The sequence below is a fragment of the Rhinolophus sinicus genome, chromosome 7 (assembly GCF_057876585.1).
Source record: "Rhinolophus sinicus isolate RSI-liver-muscle chromosome 7, RSI-T2T, whole genome shotgun sequence".
Classification (NCBI taxonomy): Eukaryota; Metazoa; Chordata; class Mammalia; order Chiroptera; family Rhinolophidae; genus Rhinolophus; species Rhinolophus sinicus.
This window is the reverse complement of record NC_142507.1, coordinates 55,374,439-55,393,353: the sequence shown is the minus strand read 5'-3', so window position 1 is coordinate 55,393,353 and position 18,915 is coordinate 55,374,439. Positions and strand designations below refer to the sequence as shown.

Genomic DNA, 18,915 nt, shown 5'->3' with positions numbered 1-18,915 from the left:
CTGGACCAGGCTTCAATTCTCTTCCTGCCACTACCACCAAAGCAAAAAAAAGGGGGTCTTTCCCCTCTCCCTAGAGTTCTAACCCCCTCCCCGCCCATGACTCCCCCGCCTCCCGCCCTCTGGCCCAGCACGCAGGAAGCAAGGGGGCTTGTAGCATCCCTTCTGCAGCGCTGGGACCTTGGGGAGCTCCATGGCCTGCCCCACAGTCCCAGTAGCGGGCGTGCATTTAACCCTAAAGAGGTCCTCCAGGCTCCTGGTCTTGGGGGTCCGCTCCTGGTGAGGTGGACTGATGGATGGGCCATCGCCAGGTGGCCCTCGGCCCTTGGGCTCCTGAAGTGGGCGCCCCTTTCCTTCCTGGGCCTGAGGCTACTCTCCTGGGCTCCACCTCCTCAGGCCCCTCCCACCCTGTCCTGCTGCAGGGGTGCTGGGCACGCCCCAGGCCTGGTGCCCCCCGTCCCTCGCTGCAGCCTGGCCCTCGTGTGCTCACACACTGCCCTGGCCCTCTTTATCTTCCTTCCCTTCTCTGTGGTTCTGGAAGGACTTGCTTCCCCCAGTTCTGTCTCCCTGGTTCCTTAGCCCAGGCTCCTCTCAGCACTGCACTTACCGGCCACGTGGCCCTCGGCAAGTTACGGAACCTCTTCATTACCTCAGTTTCTCACGTATAAAATGGAGGTGGTGATAGCACGTGTCCTGTGGGGCTGTTCTGCAACTAAAGGGCTTGGTGTCCGTGTTTCATCGAAGCCAAGGTGCCGTCCATGGTCTTCAGGCCTCGAACGTCCAGCCTTCTCCGCGCAGTGACCAGACCAATCCATGAACCAGGCCACGTGCTCCAGTCACTCGCTTAAATCCTGTCAGTGGCCCCCGTTGCCCTGGGGATAAAGCCGTCTCCTGACCACAGCTGCCAGGGCTCTGGGATTCAGCCTCTGCCTGACCTCTGGCCTGGCTGGCCCAGCCCTGCCCGCACCGCCTGTGCCCTCTGCCCTGTGTCCAGATGGCACAGACTTCTGGCACTTCCTAAAGCAGCCATGTTCACTCTCTCTCACCTTTTCACAGACATTGGTGGGTCCTCACCTCCGGGAAGCCTTTCTTCATTCCCCAGGGGTCTTGGGTGGCCTGCTTTTGTTTTCCCAAAGGTCCCCATGTCCACACCCCCCCCCCCAAAGCACTGACCGCACTGTCGTGAATTGTAGTTTCTTTGTCTGGTGCCTTACGGGGCTGCCTTTAAGGACATGGCCTAGTTTTATCCGTCTTCACTTAGTACTAGCTGTGTAGCCTAGGGCAAGTTGCTTACCCTCTCTGTGCTGCAGTGATCTCGTCCATTCGTTACAGCACACTGACGTCACAGGGCTGTTGTAAGTACGTAGAGCAGTTTCTGTCCCACAGTGAATATTACACGTAGTCGTTTTGTTGTTATTCCCTGTAGCTGAGCTCAGAAGTTTCTCTTTGCTCAAATACCTGCTCCTAAAGAGATCCCAGGAGAATGGGCATCGAGCTGTGACCTCCCTTTGTTGTAAAACCCACTGGACATCCCTCCTAGCCGTGCCCTCCACCCCCGCCCTGTGCAGACACTGACAGGAGGGGAGTGTGAGGGGAGGAGGGCTGGGTGGAGGCTGATCGGTGGACATGACCTTGGGATGAAGGCCGGGATGAGTTGGTTCAGCAGCAGGGGGTAGGGAATCGGGAGAGGAGGGCCCCGGGCTCAGAGCTGGGGTCCCCGACTGGTGTGGAGGTCACTGCAATGGCCCAGGGTGGGCGTGACTGCAGAGCAGGGGAAGGACAGTGGTTACGGCAGACCTGGTTATAAGTCAGGCTCGGGGACAGGGCTGGCTGGGGGGCTGCCACCCCCTCCAGCGTCAGTCAGCAGCAGCTAGAGCAGGGCTGGGCTTTGGGGCATGCTGGCCACTGGCAGAATGGGGGCTGAGGGCACAGCTAGGGTGGGCTGGGTGAGGAAGCCTCTGGGGGGCACGTCATCCTGACGCTCGCCCCCTTCCCCCAGTCCACGCGCCCCACCCCCCACTCAGCGTGGTCCGCAGGTTTGTCCACCTCTTGAATCAGAGCCCGCGGGACTTCCTGGCTGAGGCAGAGCTGCTGAGGCTCCAGGAAGAAGTGGTCAGGAAGATCCGGTCCAACCAGCGACTGGAGCAGGACCTCAATCTCATGGACATCAAGATCGGCCTGCTGGTGAAGAGCCGGATCACGCTGCAGGTGAGGCCCCAGCCCCCAGCCCCCTGCTGCTGCTTCTGGGGGCTGCCACCGGGCCTCCTCCCGCCGGCCGCTGAGCCAGGGCGTTTCAGCGTCTGATCAGCCGATTCAGTGCCAGCTCCAGTGACCCTGTCCTTCCAGTAACTTGCTGGACACACAGCAGCAGCAGCAAGGGTACCTGACAGAACCCGGGAGTGTCACCTCCTCTGACCGTGGTGATGGGACCGCGGGCCGGTCACATCACCTCCAAGTCTGCTTTCTCATTAGTAAAGTGGGGTCATGGGAGGAGCCACCTCAGCAGGCTGGGTGTAGAGAAGCCCCTCAACCTGCCAGTCACTACATAGAGGTGCAGGGGCGGCGGAAGTGATGTGTGTCCACCGACGCTGGGACAGCCGTCTAGTGAGAACAGCAAGCCAGGAGGCCGATGCCTCAGGCTGGACCTCCGGTTCTCTCTGGGGACGCACCCTGAGAGTGCAGGGGTGCCCGGTGGGGCCTCGGGGCAGTAGGAGGGGCCCCTCCTGTCCCTTGGCTCATGCCGAGAGCACCATGAGCAGCCAAAGCCTGGCTCTTCCGGGCACTGGTTCTGGGCTGTACGTTCTGTGCTCTGGGCCGCTCGTACCACCCGCTGCCCCCCGCAGGAGGTGGTCTCCCACTGCAAGAAGCTGACCAGGAAGAACAAGGAGCAGCTGGCGGAGATGATGGCGCTGGACAAGCAGAAGGGACTGAAGTCGCTGAGCAAAGAGAAACGGCAGAAGCTAGAAGCGTACCAGCATCTCTTCTACCTGCTGCAGGTGAGCGGACGGTTCTGGACGGCATGTCTCCGTCTCCTGGGGGTCTGGGACCTTGGGGCCATCATGCCTGCGCCTCCACTAAGCTGTCCTTTCCCGTCGCGCTAATGCTGGGCCCCCCAAGGGAGACCTCTCCTCCCGTTGGTCTGGAGTGTTCCCGGAACCCCTGAGAAACTGTGCCGGTGCCCTCTGCATCCCACGTGCCTCTCTGGCCGCCAGTCCCAGGTGCATGAGCAGCCACGCCCGTCGCCCCCCTTGCTCACAGACTCAGCCCATCTACCTGGCCAAGCTGATCTTCCAGATGCCGCAGAACAAAACCACCAAGTTCATGGAGTCGGTGATTTTCAGCCTGTACAACTACGCCTCCAACCCCCGCGAGGCTTATCTACTGCTGCAGCTGTTCAGGACGGCGCTCCAGGAGGAAGTCAGGTAGGTTTCCCGGTGCCAAGGAGCGGGAGGAGAGCGGGATACGAGGTGCCGCGATTGGCGCCTTCACAAGGGGGCGGCTTGCTGAGGTTGGAGGCTACAAGTGGAATCGAAGACCTTTTCTCTGGCTCCCATGGAAGGACTGTGAGACCTCTCCTAGGACAGCATGGGGGGAGCACATGGGCGGACCTGGCAGCGCAGAGAGGGGGGCGTAGGGACAACAGGACTTTCCTTAGGAGAGGGGACTCCCCCCAGAGCAGGCTTTGAAGAGCCAAACCTCAAAAAGGAAAAACACTTGTTAGTCCTGCGAAGAGGCAAGAGGCTACCTCAGTGCTTTGCTAAACCACAGGTCAAGGGTGGAGCGGCCCCAGGATGTGGTGACTGGTAGCCCAACGGTGGTGAGGCTGGTGGTGCGGTTCTACCGCAACGGGCGGGGCCAGAGTGCCCTGCGGGAGATCCTGGGCAAGGTGACCCGGGACGTGCTGGAGGACAAGACGCTGAGCCTCCACACAGACCCTGTCCACGTCTACAAGAGCTGGGTCAACCAGACCGAGGCCCAGACAGGCCAGCGCAGGTGAGCGGGAGGCGGGGCTGGGCTCTGATGTGTCTGTGAGCAGCTGACATGCCAATCTGACAGCCACCCTGCAGGGTGAAATAAGGTGGCCTTTCAGACCCCTCTGGTAATTCCCGTGGAGCTGATCACAGAGGAGCAGCACGGTGCATATCAAATGTGGTTAATGGCTGTGTGGTGCTCAGTGCTCGCAGGCCCGGAGTTGGGGTGTGGATGAATGTTCAGGTGTCCCGATGAATAGGCAAGTGAGACACTGGCAGGTCACTCAGATGCTTAGGGACTAGGGATGGGGCCGCTGAGGAGAGCGGCAGTGCCGGGGGCTTCTCGGGGCCTGAGGCCTGTAGGTGGGGGCCTGCAAGGCTCTGGCCCGGCCTTCACTGGCGCCCCTGGGCACTTCCCACAGGCCCCAGCTTCTCCGTGGGCATCCAGCTCTGTTGCTTCACCTTCCGCCCACCTGGCTCCAGCCCTGAGTCCTCACTCGTTCTGGCCTGAGCACGTGTGTGTACCAGGTCCTGTCGTTAGATGAAGAGTTTCAGACTAGAGCCTCGGAGAGGGGAGGCTGTGGCAGGGGGCTCTGGCTGACACCTTGTTCCTCTCTGTCCACAGCCACCTCCCCTACAGTGTCACCCCAGAGCAGGCCCTGAGCCACCCTGAGGTCCAGAGACGACTGGACATCGCCCTCCGAAACCTCCTTGCCGTGACCGATAAGTTCCTCGTAGCCATCATCTCGTCTGTGGACCAAATTCCGTATGTGCAGCAGCCCTACCCCAGCTGAGGCCAGGCCGTGGTGGGGAGAGCAGAGTGGCCTTGGGGGGTGGGGGGCGGAGTGCTCAGGGCTTCCAGGAGGTGGGTGCAGGGTGCTCGAAGCTCCTGCTGGGTACTGAGCTGGAGCACGGCATGCAGTTCTCTGTGTGGTCTGTCAGGGTGTCACTGCAGCCAGAGAGGGGACCCTCACGTGACTATGGGGACGTATTGTCATCAGAGAGCAAATGGGGACAAAATAGGGCTCTTCAGTCCCAAAGTCAGAAGTAAATACTTCAAACCAGTAAGCGCTTTATAGCTCTCTCCTGCCTCAAAATGTGCTCAGGAAGGGTTTTTCTGAAGAGCAAGTAATTGAGGGCGTTGGCAGGTGGGGTTCCCTGGACCATCACTCAGCCCCCATCCTTTCTGGTGCCCAGTGCTGCACAGGGCAAGATGGGGTGCAGGTGAGGGGCCCCCACAGAGTTCAGAGCTCTGCTCCCTGACAGAGAACTGGACTAAGGGTTTACAACTGGGGTTCAGGAAAGAATGTCCCAGAGCCAATAAAGGCAAGTACACTTCTGTCTCTGGTACCCCAGCAGACAAATGGCTTTTAACCAAATGCGAAGAGCTCTGTGGCTGGCGTACCGGTAACAGGAATAGTAGAAATGATAACAGTGGGCCCTGGCCCGTTTGAGCGGCACCCATTACCTTCAGACTGCGTCTCACTGACCCTCCAAACCCTGGAGACAGGGAGGGCCAGCCCAGGGAGTACGTCCCAAGGGGCCTGCAGCCTAGTTGTGTGTCTGTGGCCAGTGGCGGGGTCAGGCCTGGAGCAGCTTCTCCAGGACACTGTCCCCTGGGGCTCTGCCTCGCCAGGCCAGGCCCTCCCAGGTGCTCTGATAGCTGCAAGGTCATCACCTCATTGCCCCCTGGGCTGTCCTGAGGCAGGGCTCTGGCTGTGAGAGTCAGACACTCAGGGTACAGGCTAATGGTGGGGAGGGGGGGGCACTGGGCTCTGGGGTGCCCCCAGGGGAGACCAGAGGGGCCAAAGAAGAGGCTCCCAGGCCAGGCTGGAGACGGCTGACCCTGGGGATTGACACGGGGCTGGAGGGCAGGGCGAGACCCAGGGACGCTGGGAGGAGGGCAGCAGGGAGCTGGCCCAGTGCCGGTGCTGTGCTCCCGTGCAGCTGGGCCTGGGGGACAGGGCAGGCGGTCGTACCCGGGTCTCGGCAGACACGGGCAGGACCCTGGTGCACTGATTGTCCCCAGCTACGGGATGCGGTACGTGGCCAAGGCCCTGAAGACGGCTCTGGCGGAGAAGTTCCCCAGGGCCCCGGAGGACGAAGTCTATAAGGCAAGGGCCCCGCCCGGCCCCCGAGCTCTCCTCCGCCCCGATGGTGCCTGTGAGCCCCCAGACCCTGTACTGTGACCCCAGCAGGACAGCAGGGCTTCGGGAGGAGCAGGGCCCGTCAGGAGGTGTGGGACCTAGTCCCAGCTCTTGCCCAAGTCTGCTGCGTGACCTGGAGCATGGGGCCCCTGCTCTGGGTCTTGTGTCCTCGCTGGCCGAGGGGACTGGGCTGGGCTGGGCTGTGGAGGCCCAGCAGGGCCCTTCTGGAAGGCTGTCCTCTGCCCGCAGGTGGTCGGGAACCTGCTGTACTACCGCTTCCTGAACCCGGCAGTCGTGGCCCCCGATGCCTTTGACGTGGTGGCCATGGCGGCGGGCGGCGTCCTGGCTGCCCCGCAGCGCCACACACTGGGGGCCGTGGCCCAGCTCTTGCAGCACGCCGCGGCCGGCAAGGCCTTCTCTGGGGAGAGCCCGCACCTGCGCGTCCTCAACGACTATGTGGAGGAGACGTACCCCAAGTTCAGGTCTAGGGTCCTGCCGCCCCCTCTTCTCTCATCTTTCATGCCCTGCTTCCCCTCCCTGGAGCACACGAGGAAAAGAGGCACAGGGGTGCGGAGAAGAGTTAGGGGGCTGGAGGAGAGGCTGGTGGACAGGAGGGGGGCTGAGGGCGGAGCGTGGGCCGAGTCAGGTGGCTTGCACGGCGGCCGGAGAGGGCCAGAGCAGCGGCTGATGGCACGGCTCTCACCTTGGGCGCAGGAGGTTCGTCTGCCGCGCCTGCCAGGTGCCAGAGCCAGAAGAGCGCTTCGCGGTGGACGAGTACTCGGACATGGTGGCTGTGGCCAAGCCCGTGGTGTACGTCACCGTGGGGGAGCTGGTCAACACACACAGGGTGAGGGGCCGCAGCCAGGGGCTGCCGGGTCACAGGCGGGCTGACAGGCGGGCCTGGGGGGTCCCGGGTGGAGGGCTGGCCGGCCTGCAAGCTGCCCCCATCCTGTGCCCTGCAGCTCTTGCTGGAGCACCAGGACCACATTGCCCCCGACCCCCGCAACCCCCTGCATGAGCTCCTGGAGGACCTTGGGGAGCTGCCCGGCGTCCCCGACCTCGTTGGTGCGTGTTGCCCCCGAGCGTCCAGTCTGGGGTGGGTGCCAGGAAGCTGGTTCCACACTCGGCCTCCCTCTCCCTCTGGTCTGGACATGGACACAGGGACAGACTGATGTGGAGGGTGGATAGACAGACATGGGGTACGGGCCTATCTGGGGTCTCCAGGGCGTCCCCCATGAGGGAGGATTTTGGGACCCATGGGATGAGAGGAAGTGAGTTACAGGACACACATCAGGAAGGAGGTGGTGACAGGTATGACAGAACCAGGGGCTCCAGGAGACCCCGCCCCCGGCCTCAGGGTGCCAGGGCTGAGGCTGTGGGGGAGACAAGTCCCAGGGTGACAGCCCTTCCGTCGGTGCTCAAGGCTGAGAGCACAGGGCAGCACCACCGAGCAGGGAGCTTCCTGGAAGGGCGCGTGTGCACCTCGGCCCCACCATGCATGTCCACGCGTCCACTTGTCCCTCACTGGTGACTCTGCCTCAGGGGAGAATGGCGCGGAGGACGGCAGCATGGATCTGAGCAAGCTGGAAGTGTCCCTGACACTCACCAACAAGTTTGAAGGGCTAGAGACAGACGCTGAGGACACCAGCGCCCAGAGCCTGCTCCTGAGGTGGGTGACAGTGGCCTTGGCCCCTGCTCTGAAGTGGCCATTGTGCCTTCCTCCTGGGCTCTCCTGTCCTTTAGAAAGTTCTCCCAGAAGCCAACTGGCAGTCCCCTTGCTGCCATCAGCTTCTGAGCTGTGTTGTAGCCGAAGGGAGAGGAGGCGTTAGCGTATTGGCATCAACGGATGTGTGCGTCCTGTTGTGCTGTTTACCGAACGCTTTTGTATGTGTTGTCGTGTAACCTTCGTAACAAGCGGCTTGCCGTTGAGGACAGGCTCAGGGTTAGGTGACTGGCCATGCCACAGCCCGGCGGGGGGCTCGTGTCTAATCCCATTGTTGTGCCGTGATGGTTGGGGTGGGCATGGGCTGGGTTCCGCAGTTCTGCAGAAGTGAGGGCGGCTGGCTGGTCATCGGGCAGAGAGCGGCCACGTGGCCACCTCCTGCTGCCAGCAGGGCAGCCATCCGTTCCCCCTGTAAACAAGCCAGTGGGCCCTCAGCTTTGTCCACCATCGGAGGCCACAGTGGGTGGGGCAAGGGGGGCACACAGAGCTGCGCAGAGGGGTTGCTGTCGGAGCAAGGAGGCCTGAGGGGAAGGGACACCTTGACCAGGAATGGTCTCGCAGGGGACGTGTGCACTTCAGCCCAAGGACTGAACAGAAGGCACTGCGGAGGGCCCTGCGGGCCCAGGACATGGCGTGTGGTCAGCCTGCGTCACGGGGGGTCCCCCTCACCCCCTCGCTCCCCTCCTCCCTGTGGCCCTGGCAGCCATGTGCCGGGCACAGTGCATTTGCTCTGGCTCCCGGCCCGCCCCCGTGCAGACCCTTCCCCGCCCGTCACCTCCCATCACGGCCTTCCTCCCGCAGCACCAAGCAGCTGCTGGCCGACATCCTGCCCTTCCAACCTGGGGCCTCCCTCCAGGACACGCTGTCCCTCTTGGCCTCCAGGGAGCAGGTGAGTAGCCAGGCCAGCTCACAGGTGCTGCTGGCCCCTCCCCTGGCGCTTCCCCTGGTCCTTGACCCCAGAGACACCCAGGGGAGAAGGGCGGCCCTAGCTGTGGATGCTAGGGCTGTACCTCCCTCCCTGCCCGCCAGTTCACCAGCCCTGATGCTGGGCGATGTGTTCTGGGCAGGAAAGTCATTGTGTGGCGCAGGCTGGCACTGCCTCGAGCACTCAGGTCTGGCGCTCAGAGAGTGGGTGCTTGAAGGCCTGGAGGCAGGAGAAAGCGGTAAGTGGGTGGGGGACCAGGAGAAAGTCAGGCCAGCTGGCGTGAAGACTAAGCCAGGGGCTTCCCAGAGAAGGTGAGGACGGCCCACAGAGGCAGGTCCCAACACAGGACAGACGGGAAATGTCCCCAAGGACCCTGGAGCCATCACAGAGCCATGGTGTTGGGAGTTCTTTGTACTTGTGTTCTGGTCTGCCTCTGCCAAGGCGCCCTATGGCGATGCAGGGGGCCCCCGATGGCCTTCACACCCAGTCCCTCTGCCCAGAAGCTGGGCCCTGGAGGCACAGTCCTGCTGACACCCGGACATGTCCGGGGCTGGCCTGGCAGGCCCCTCTAGCCAGCGTCTCTGCCCCCAGGAAGCAGCCCACAAGAGGCTGATGTGCCGACGCCAAGCTCAGGAGGCCCAGACCCCGCAGCCTCTGCGAAGACACCGCTCGCTGGCGGCTCAGTGCCTCCTGCCGCTGGCCGAGAAGCAGCGCCGCGTCCTGAGGAACCTGCGGCGACTGGAGAGCCTGGGCGTGGTCAGCGCCCGCGACGGCTACCAGGGGCTGGTGGACGAGCTGGCCAAGGTGACAGCCTGGGCATGGGCCCGTGTGTGCATGTGGGTATGTGTGCGTGCACGTGTGTGTCTGCGCAAGTGCTTCTGCGTGCGTGTGTCTATGTGTGTGTATCTGTACATGTTGGCACCGCAAGGGTGGGCCTCTCCCTGGTAAGTGGCCACCCAAACTTGTCACCAAGAGACCTCCAAAGGGTCCTTTTGGAAAGAAAGGTCTTAAAATTAGCAAGGGAAGCAGGTGTTCCTGTGATGGTCTTTGACTAAAACACGAGGAGCCTTGGAACTACCAGTGTCCTTGGTGGGGGTGGTCTGAGGCTGTCCTTTGGAGGCTGGGAATGGCGTCCTTGAGGCCGTCCTCCTAGGAAAAAGAGCCGGGGGTCTCTGTCTTCCTGCTTCCTGGGCCCCTGCAGTGAGTGTGCCTGGGCCTGCGTCAGGCCGAGGTTCCTGCCAGGAAGGCCAGCTCCCCCTCCCTGTCCCCTGTCCCCTATCCCCTGCCTGTGGCCCCAGGACATCCGCAGCCAGCACAGGTACCGGCAGCGGCGGAAGGCAGAGCTCCTGAGGCTGCAGGCCACGCTGCAGGGCCTGGACGCCAAGGCCACCTTCTACGAGGAGCAGGGCGACTACTACAGCCAGTACCTCCGGGCCTGCCTGGGCCACCTGGCCCCCAGCTCCAGGTCGGTGCTGCCTGCCGCCCGGCCCTCCCTGACTGTCTGGGGCCTCGTCTCCTGCCCTCGGGGTCTCGCTTCCTCCCCAGCAGCGCCAGACAGAACAGTGTCCTGGGTGTTGAAGGGTTTAGTGGATGAATTCTCTGGGGCCTTTTTTAATCAGGAATTCTGGGAAAGGGAAGAAGCAGCCCTGTCTTCATTACACTGCTGCCCAGCTCGTGGAGAAGGGCGTCTTGGTGGAAATTGAAGATCTCCCCAGCAATCAGTATGTGTCCCTGGAGGGCAGAGGGTCACCCTTCCTGTCCCATTACCTGTGGTAAAGCGCTGTCCTGCCTTAAAGAGGCTGTTAGAATGGGGAGAACAGAAAGTTCTGGGCAGTGGGCGTGTCTGGCACAGCTCCAGACACCCCGAGGCAGAGGAACTGGAGGTGAGGTCTGCTGATTAGGGCCGGGCCGAAGGGAGGCTGGCGGAAAGCAGAGCTGGGCCCTGGGAGTGACCAAGGGGACTCAAGGCCCTGGGTGACACGGGGCGCAGTGTCCCTGGGCAGGGGCGATGGGTCCCCGTTTTGAGTCCTGTTCCTCACAGCTTCAGAAACGTGGTCTTTCACATCACTCCTGGAGACGAGGCAGGAAAATTCGAAGTCAACGCCAAGTTCCTGGGTGTGGACATGGAGCGATTTCAGCTTCACTATCAGGTGAGGGGACTGTTGCCAGCCCTCGGGACACCTGCGGGCTTCCGGTGCGCTGCCTAATGACCGCAGGCCGGCCTCAATGACCACAGCTCTGCTGCCCACCCGGTCAGTGGCGTCTGTTCCTGAGAGAAGGGTGCGTCAGCCCCAGGCCCTCTGTCCCCAGGCCCTGCCGCAGCCCCCGGTTCCAAGCATCAAGCGGGATTAGTTAGTATCTGTAGCCCCATCGCGTGTCAGGGACTACCTGTCACCTCGTGTAAGCCTCGCCCCAGCTCTGAAGCACTTTACCCATTTTATAGGCTCTGTAGCTGAAGGGTTAGTTAGAAGCCATGCACGTCAGGCTGGCGCTCAGGGAGGCGGTGATTTTAAACCCACTGCTTTCCACTCTGCGCTTGGGCCTTTGAATGAGAAAATGTTTGGGCCCTGGCTCTGCTTGAATCAACACTGGTCGCGTCCCCGTCCCTGTCCCTTGGCCTCGGTTTCCCACCTGGGACGTGGGGTTTCAGTGCCCACTGCAGTGGCCCCTGCCAGGCATGGTGAAGAGGCCTCCAGCTCCCCTTGCCCTGCGCTCCCTCCTAGGACCTCCTGCAGCTCCAGTATGAGGGTGTGGCTGTCATGAAACTCTTCAGCAAGGCCAAGGTCAACGTCAACCTGCTCATCTTCCTTCTCAACAAGAAATTCTTGCAGAAGTGACAGGCAGTGGGTGCTGCCCGCCTGCCTTCCCTGGCCGGATGCTTTCCCGGCACTCACTGCTCCGCTTCCTTCAGACACAGGGCTCGCACTGGGCCAGTCTCAGGGCCACGGGCAGGGGCTCCAAGTGGCTAAGTCGGCCTTGCCCCAGAGTCTGGCTGTGCGGCTTGGAAGTCCTGGAACCCCAGTTTCTGAGCGAGATGGCAGGGCGTGAACCTAAGTGGGCAGAACCCTGCCCTCCAGCCTGGGGAGGCTCCTGCTCCGGGTCTGCTGCTGCCCCCCCGTGGTCACCTCAATATTGCATGCACTGCTCCTGGACCCTCCCTCAGGCTCCCTAGCCCCGCCCCCACGTCAGCAGTCGGGAGTCCCTGCCCGGCTGAGGCCCAGGAGGAGGCAGAGGCAGCTGACCCTCCGTCCCCTCAGGTCCCATCCCTTTGTTTACGGTGTGTCTTCTATGGGGGTCACTTCTATAGGGGTCACTAGAGTATTTATTCTCCTTCGTCCAGCCGTACGCTTGGCACCACTGTGCAGCCTGGATCATGGTGTGAATTCTTTCACCTCTTTGAGCTCCGAGTTCTCATGTCCTGGTTCACACTAATACCCTGCCAACCTCATTCCTTGTATTTGAGGTCACCTTAGGCCAGGGCTTCGGCCTTGTTCTCTCAGCTCCAGATGCACAGAGCTGCCTTCCCTTTTCTCTTTCACCTGCGGGACACGCACAGAGCAGTTTCCACAGATCTGCAGTCTTGCCTCTGGCCCCACATCTACCAATTCCTGTCCCTGTTGCCTTCCTGATTCCATTTTAATAAAAGCAGCTGTTACCCCACATCTGTTTTTAACCCCTTACTTCATTTGCTCCAGGGCAGGCCTCCACGTCTGGGACACGGCGTCCCTGAGAGCTGGGGCGTCCTTCCTGCACCTCCCACAGCCCCCCGCCTCCTGTGCAGGGGGGGACCACTCTGCCCGCCCAAGCTCGTAAACACTAATGAGATGTGGCGTTTATGCCTCTCTTCCCTCTCCGGGGACAGGAGGGGGAGGAATTCTTAGGTTCCTATTCTGTTTTATCAGCCATCTGAAGGCTGAAGCCAGAGGAAGAGGACGCAGTCCAGGGTCCACCCGCCCTCGCACGTTTCCAGCAGGTTCTGTGCCTGAGCCGTGGGTGACAGCACCCAAGGGACTTGAGCCACAGCTCCTTAGGCCCTTACTGCAGGTTCTATGCTCTAATCCAAGTCCCCTTCCCATGAGGATGCCCCCTCCGTCCCTCCCTGTCGGGGGGGACAGGGCACACCCCTGCCCTAGCATCTGAGCTCCCAGGCAGCCCCGCTGGGCCCCACAGGTTTGCCCGGTGCAGCCCGCCTCTGCACTGCCTTCCATTCTGTCACTCAGGATTTGTCTTGCTGTCACATTCAATCTCAGTCACATCCTTTCCCCCCTTCACATGCCACAGCAAAGACTTCAAGTACCGCCTGCTCTGGGTGACAGTGACACATACCAGTGGATCCAAGTTTCTACACATGATCAGTCATCATTAAAAATCTCACACTCGCAAAGGACTCCAGCACTGTCGCCCTGTGACGCCCGCACGAGCACATGACCTCGGCCGCATGCAGCACACAGGAATGTCACCACAGCCAGTTGCTGAGGGCCTGTCGGGTGGAATGTTGACGCCTCACAACTGCAAAGGTGTGTCACCCTCTGCTTAACATGATGACATAGGCATGTGGGGTGGGTAACTGCCCACGGCTACACGGCTGTGTAGTCAGGCCCCCCCACTCAGAATTCATAGCACTTTTCTCTGAAGGGAACATTTCCACTTCCTCACCCTAAGTGATGGTCCCTGAGCTTTAGTTTATCAATGTCCTTTCCTAACCTTCAATGCTCTGTCTGAGGTACAGGCATGGGCGGGGCACACCAGTGCTACCTCTGGAGGACAATTTGGCAACATAAAAAATGGAAGTGCAGGGCGCCAGGACAATTCAATGGGAAAAGAGTTGTCACCAAATGGTGCTCGGACAACTGGATAGCCACGTAGGAAAGAAGGAAGTTGGATCCCTAGCTCACACCATATACAAAGTTATACAGATCATAGACCTAATTAAAGTAAATTAATTAAACGTATCATAGACCTAAATGTAAGAGCTAAAATGATCAAACTCTTAAAAGAAAACATACAAATTTTCATGACTTTGGATTAGGCAAAGGTTTCTTACGACAAAAAGAAGCATAAGCAACAGGAGAAAAAATGAGTAGATCGGTCTTGATCAAAGTTATAACCTTGTGCTTCAAAGGACACCTTCCAGAAAATGAAAAGACAGCAGACAAAATGGGAGAAAATATTTTGGTTATGTATCTGATAAGGGACTTGTATCCAAGACGTATAAAGAACTCTTCTTACAACTCAAAAATAAGAACCCGAAAAAAAAAAAAGACAACCCAATTAAATGGGCAAAGAATTTTGGTTCCCATTTCTCCGAAGTGGAGGTCTGAATGGCTAATAAGCACATGAAAAAATGCTTCAGAATCACTGGATATTAGCAAGTGCAAATCAAAATCATGAAATCCCACTTCACCACACTAGGATGGCTAAAGCAAAACAGGTAACAACAGATGTTGGTGAGGATGCGGAGAAATTACAACTCAGACGGCCGGGAGGTTGTGAGATGGTGCAGCCAGTTTGGAAAACAGTCTGGCAGTCCCTCAAACTGTTAAACATAGAGTCACCATATGACCCAGCAATTCTGCTCCTAGGTATAAACCTGAGAAAATTGTACAGGCTTTTGTGTGGACATATGCTTTCAAATGCTTATAGCGTCATTATTCATAATAGACAAACAGTGGAAACAACCCAAATGTCCATCACTGTGAACAGATAAAAAGTGGTCCATCCACAGAATGGAATATTATTCAGCCATCAAAAGGAACCAAGTACTGACACCTGCTACAACATGGCAGAACTTTGAAAATATGGTGCTAAGTGAAAGGCACATACCAAAGGCCACACGCTGTATGATTCCTTTAATATGAAATGTCCAGAATAGTTAAATCTGTAGGAACAGAAAGTAGATTCATGGTTACCAGGGCCTGGGGAAGGGAGACAGTGGACGGTGATTGCTAATGGGTGTGTCTTTTCCTTTGGGGTGATGAAAAATGTCCTGTAATAGAGTGATGGCTGCACAGCTCTGCAAATACAGTAAAAACCACTCATTTGTGTACTTTAAAAGGGTGCATTTTATGGTAAGTGAATAATATTTTAATAAAGCTGTTATTTCTTTTAATGTAAGTGGACATACTGAGCAAGGAAGTTTTCCTCTGGATACACCTGGATAAGGGGTCGGAGAGCTCTGGAGTATTTGTGGCAGGATTGTGTGTAAGGGCAGTGATTTCAGTAGGGCAGCCACCCCACGGAACGTTACATAGCCAACAGCGGTGATGAGCTACCTCTGTGTCCCGATGCGAAAAGCTGTCGATTGTATATGTCGGTCGGAAGAAACCTGGCAGAGGTCACCTTTGGGGAGTAGCAATGAGGGGGTATCTTTCTGTGCTCTTCTTACAATGGGCTTCTATTAATCTCACAGAAAGGAACGCCGACACACACTTTGGCCCTAGAACTGAGGTGTGAACCACAGCGAGGAGTGGCGTGTCCCTCGAGTGGCAGTAGTGCTGCCTGGAGGGGGACCCACAAGTTGTTCCTTAGAAACTTCCAGCCAGCTGCCTGTCATTTTACCCCTGAATCGAATATGAAAAAAATGGAGTTTACATTTTCTAGGTCTTTTCCATTTCATTTTTCTAGCAACTACTTGTTACTGTATTTTATGAAAATATCAGTCCCTAACAGAGAAATTTTTAAAAAGTCATCCTTTACTATAGACAGTTTGAAAAGAACCATTCTAGAGGGCATGCTTTTAGTAAAGTGACCTAAGAATTCACACTGTTGAATTAAATAGATTAAGTAGCTGAGGTCACACAGTAAACACAATGTTAGAGTCTGCTTTATTCATTTAGCTATGAAAAAAATTTTCCATGTCTTTAAAATTCCTTCCAAACATTAAGGTCTATAATAAAGCTCATATATTTAATGTAGTTAACTTTCCTACACTGTGGAAGTGGTTTTCCATTTTCACTATTATAATTCTGTAACAGATATCTCTGTGTACAAAAGCTTTATTTACACTTTTACTTACCTCTTTCAAATACAGTGCTAAAATAGAAATGACTAGATCAGAAAGCATTAGCTTTAAAAAAATGTTTTTTCCTGTTTATGATACATATTCATTGTAGAAAATTCAGAAAATATTTTAAAAGCAAAAAAAAAGTGAAAATAATTCCTGACACCATCACAAAAGGATAACCACTTGTAACGTTTCGATGTATTTTCTTCCAATCATGTGTCAGAATCACACCATGCATCTTATTTTGTAACCAGCTTTCTCCGTTTACCATTGCAGACATTTTCCCACCTTAAGAGGATGTACCATAATTTACTTAATCCATCTGCTATAAAATAAACCATGTAGATGGCTTAAGTTTTTATATAAAAGAATGCTATGTTGCAAACCATCTGTGGAGCTTTTTCCCTTGGTCTGTTCCTCGGGGGAAGCGACCTTCCCTCCCTCATGTGACTGGGGGGGTTGTGAGTGGTCTGCGGAGTCACCCTCCACCCCCCACTGACCTTGGGCTCAGGTGCCATAGCAGACACTGGACTGCCTTCCGCTGTGCCGTGGGAATTTGGATTTGGGTGGCACCCATGAAGGGAAGCCAACTGGAGATGGCCCTCAGTTTCCGGCACCAGGACCTGCGGAGGGGTCAGTATATCACCTTTCCCAGGTCAAGTCATCTCCCTCCTTACAACCCTGAGTGCTACTGGGCATGTCTGACAAATCCTCCTCTGAAGTTCCTCGGCAGGCACTGTGCTTTGTCCTTTACAAGGAAGCTGTGGGGACAGAGCCCCCGAGAGCAGTTTCCAGGATCTCGGCCTCACGTGGAAAGGTGCTGGCTCGGGAAGTAGATGGCCGTGAGCTGTGGCTAGTTGGCCATCAGCTGTAACCAGTTAGCCATTAGCCACTGATATAACTGCCGTGGCTACACTAGTGGGGTGGGTTGGTTGGTTGGCAGAGAAGCGGACAGCGGGTTGCAGATCGTGTGGCTCCTGCTTCCTGTGTCTCCAACCCAGCTGCCAGCGAGACTATAGTGGTATGACTCCCCTATCGATGGCTCCCTGGGTGTTCCTTTTTGGCCTCACCATATCCTGCGTTTTGGTGTGGGGAGCGGGACCAGAGGCCCCGCATGACAGATGTCTTCCTGACGCGTCCTTGTACCTAAGTCTGCGTTTCCTTGGACTATTTCTAGAAGGGATGTCACTGTGGCAAAGGGTAAGCACTTCATACAGGAGCTTTTAAAATGTGACCTAGTGTCCTCCAGAGAGTCTGTACTGATGGCAGAGAGACAGGGCCCGACAGGGGGCAGAGAAGTGTGTGCCCAGTGGGCCAGGAAGGCGCCCAGCAGGACCCTCAGGAATCAATGCGAACCTGCTCTTGGGGGGCCTGGGGAGCACCTCAGATGCCGTTCCACCATTGAAGTGTAAGAGGGCCCCTTTCTCCAAAAGGAAAACAGGGATTGCCAAACACAGTGTGGTACCCAGTACTGGATCCTGGGCCAGAAAACAGGGCTTTCATGGGAAAACTGGTGAAATGGAACAAAGCCTAGGGTTTAGTTAACAGTATCATGTTAATATTTGTTTCTTAGTTTTAACAAATACAATGTGAGATGTTAACTTAAGGAGATTGTGCGAGGGGCACACAGGAACTCTCTGTACTGTCTTTTGCCACTTTTGTGTAAATTTAAAACTTCCAAAATTACAAGTTTATTTAAAACTGTATTGCACCAATTTACAGTCCCGCTAAAAGGGCCCAGAAATGGCAGTGTTACTGTGACCTTACCAGCAGCAAGTATTTTTAAAACGTCAGTCCTTTGACAAATATTTATGAAGTGCCCTCTCAGACGTGCCCAGCACTACCTGAGGTCCTTGGGGCTCCGTCACTGAACAAGGCAGACACACAGCGATGCCCTCACAGGGCTGACAGCGTGGCGGGAAAGACAGACACCTCAGTGTGTCGGCAGTTATAAATAAACGCTTTGGCAGAAAGGAAGAGCAGACGGTGAAATAGCGGACTGAGCGGTGGGCTGCAGCCTGAAATAGGACGTCAGGAGGTTTCACGCAGGAGACCGCTCAGTGATGACTGAGGAGGTGAAGAGGTAACCAAGTGGACATCTGCACAGAAGGTTTGAGAGGCAAGGTGGAAAGACACCTCATGTGTAGCCTGGCAGCGGCCATACTAGGTGTGGCAGGGACCCTCCCCCTCAGCCCTCCCCCCTCCCCCCAGCCCTCCCCCCTCCCCCCAGCCCTCCCCCCTCCCGTTTACTCCGACACATTTCCCAGAACCCCTTGCAGATAGGCGGAACTCTATGACTAGTTTGAGCCAATGAAATGTGAGTGGAAGTGTAGTGTGTCAGTTCCAGGTTTGGCAAAACACATGCCAACGTGACTCTCTGGTCTCCCTTTCCCTGGTGTGGCACGTGGCAGCTGCACGACGGTAGTGCCGCCATCAGCCTGGGTCCCTGGGTGACTGTGGAGCAGAGCCTTCCCTACTAACGCATGGGTGACACATGTCATGAGCTGGGTCACCAGCTGGTGGCGCCCTGGAGAGACAGCCACTGTCTGGCACTGAGACGCTGACTGTGTTAAGCTACGGAGACTTGGGGACACAACTTAGCCCACCTGGCTGGATACAGAAGCACGTGGCTCCTGCTCTGTATGAACTGAGCCAGTTGTTAATGGGAAGAAAGCTAGAGCACGGTTGTTTAAATCTCTTTGATAATTAGGAAATGCAGCAGATTGTTTCTTAAGATGGCCATCACAAAACCTCTCATCCGCCATGCGCTTCCTATCATGGCATTGCCACCTCCACATCTCGTCCCACTGGAAGGTCTCCAGGGCAATCACACGCACAGAGCTGTCACCTCCTATGACAACACTGCCTTCTTCTGGGACACCTCCTGAAGGACCTGCCTGGGGCGCTTCTTGAGGAGATGTCACTCTTCCCAGAAGCACATCCGTGGTGGTTTGCTTGGTTTGCTCCTTTGCCTCATCGTAGATTTGCTTGTGAGCAGACAAAGCACCATGAACATGCTACTCTGTTAACGAGAACCTTTCAGGGTTGGGGTCCATGTTCTCAGACGTTTTAGGCGCTTGTTGAGGTCGGCAAATGTGTCTGCTAACCCCTTCGCTGTGCATTTTCTTGGGCACCCTTCTCCTCCTGCG

General features: G+C 57.2%; 1 protein-coding gene across 2 annotated transcripts in view; it reads left to right on the top strand.

Moving 5' to 3' along the window:
• The window catches only part of IQGAP3 (IQ motif containing GTPase activating protein 3), a 35,422-nt gene extending 22,999 nt beyond the window's left edge, over positions 1 to 12,423 (top strand). For both annotated transcript variants that reach the window (XM_088799675.1, XM_019711202.3), the window contains exons 23-38: positions 1,997 to 2,205; positions 2,841 to 2,993; positions 3,256 to 3,419; positions 3,766 to 3,990; positions 4,594 to 4,734; positions 5,998 to 6,082; positions 6,365 to 6,597; positions 6,830 to 6,962; positions 7,078 to 7,180; positions 7,658 to 7,784; positions 8,640 to 8,727; positions 9,355 to 9,567; positions 10,062 to 10,228; positions 10,383 to 10,484; positions 10,805 to 10,913; positions 11,487 to 12,423. In XM_088799675.1, coding sequence (XP_088655801.1) covers positions 1,997 to 2,205; positions 2,841 to 2,993; positions 3,256 to 3,419; positions 3,766 to 3,990; positions 4,594 to 4,734; positions 5,998 to 6,082; positions 6,365 to 6,597; positions 6,830 to 6,962; positions 7,078 to 7,180; positions 7,658 to 7,784; positions 8,640 to 8,727; positions 9,355 to 9,567; positions 10,062 to 10,228; positions 10,383 to 10,484; positions 10,805 to 10,913; positions 11,487 to 11,600 — 2,366 coding nt within the window. In that variant the 3' untranslated portion in view covers positions 11,601 to 12,423. The remainder of the gene's footprint in view (positions 1 to 1,996; positions 2,206 to 2,840; positions 2,994 to 3,255; positions 3,420 to 3,765; positions 3,991 to 4,593; positions 4,735 to 5,997; positions 6,083 to 6,364; positions 6,598 to 6,829; positions 6,963 to 7,077; positions 7,181 to 7,657; positions 7,785 to 8,639; positions 8,728 to 9,354; positions 9,568 to 10,061; positions 10,229 to 10,382; positions 10,485 to 10,804; positions 10,914 to 11,486) is intronic.
• Positions 12,424 to 18,915: the final 6,492 nt, after the last annotated feature.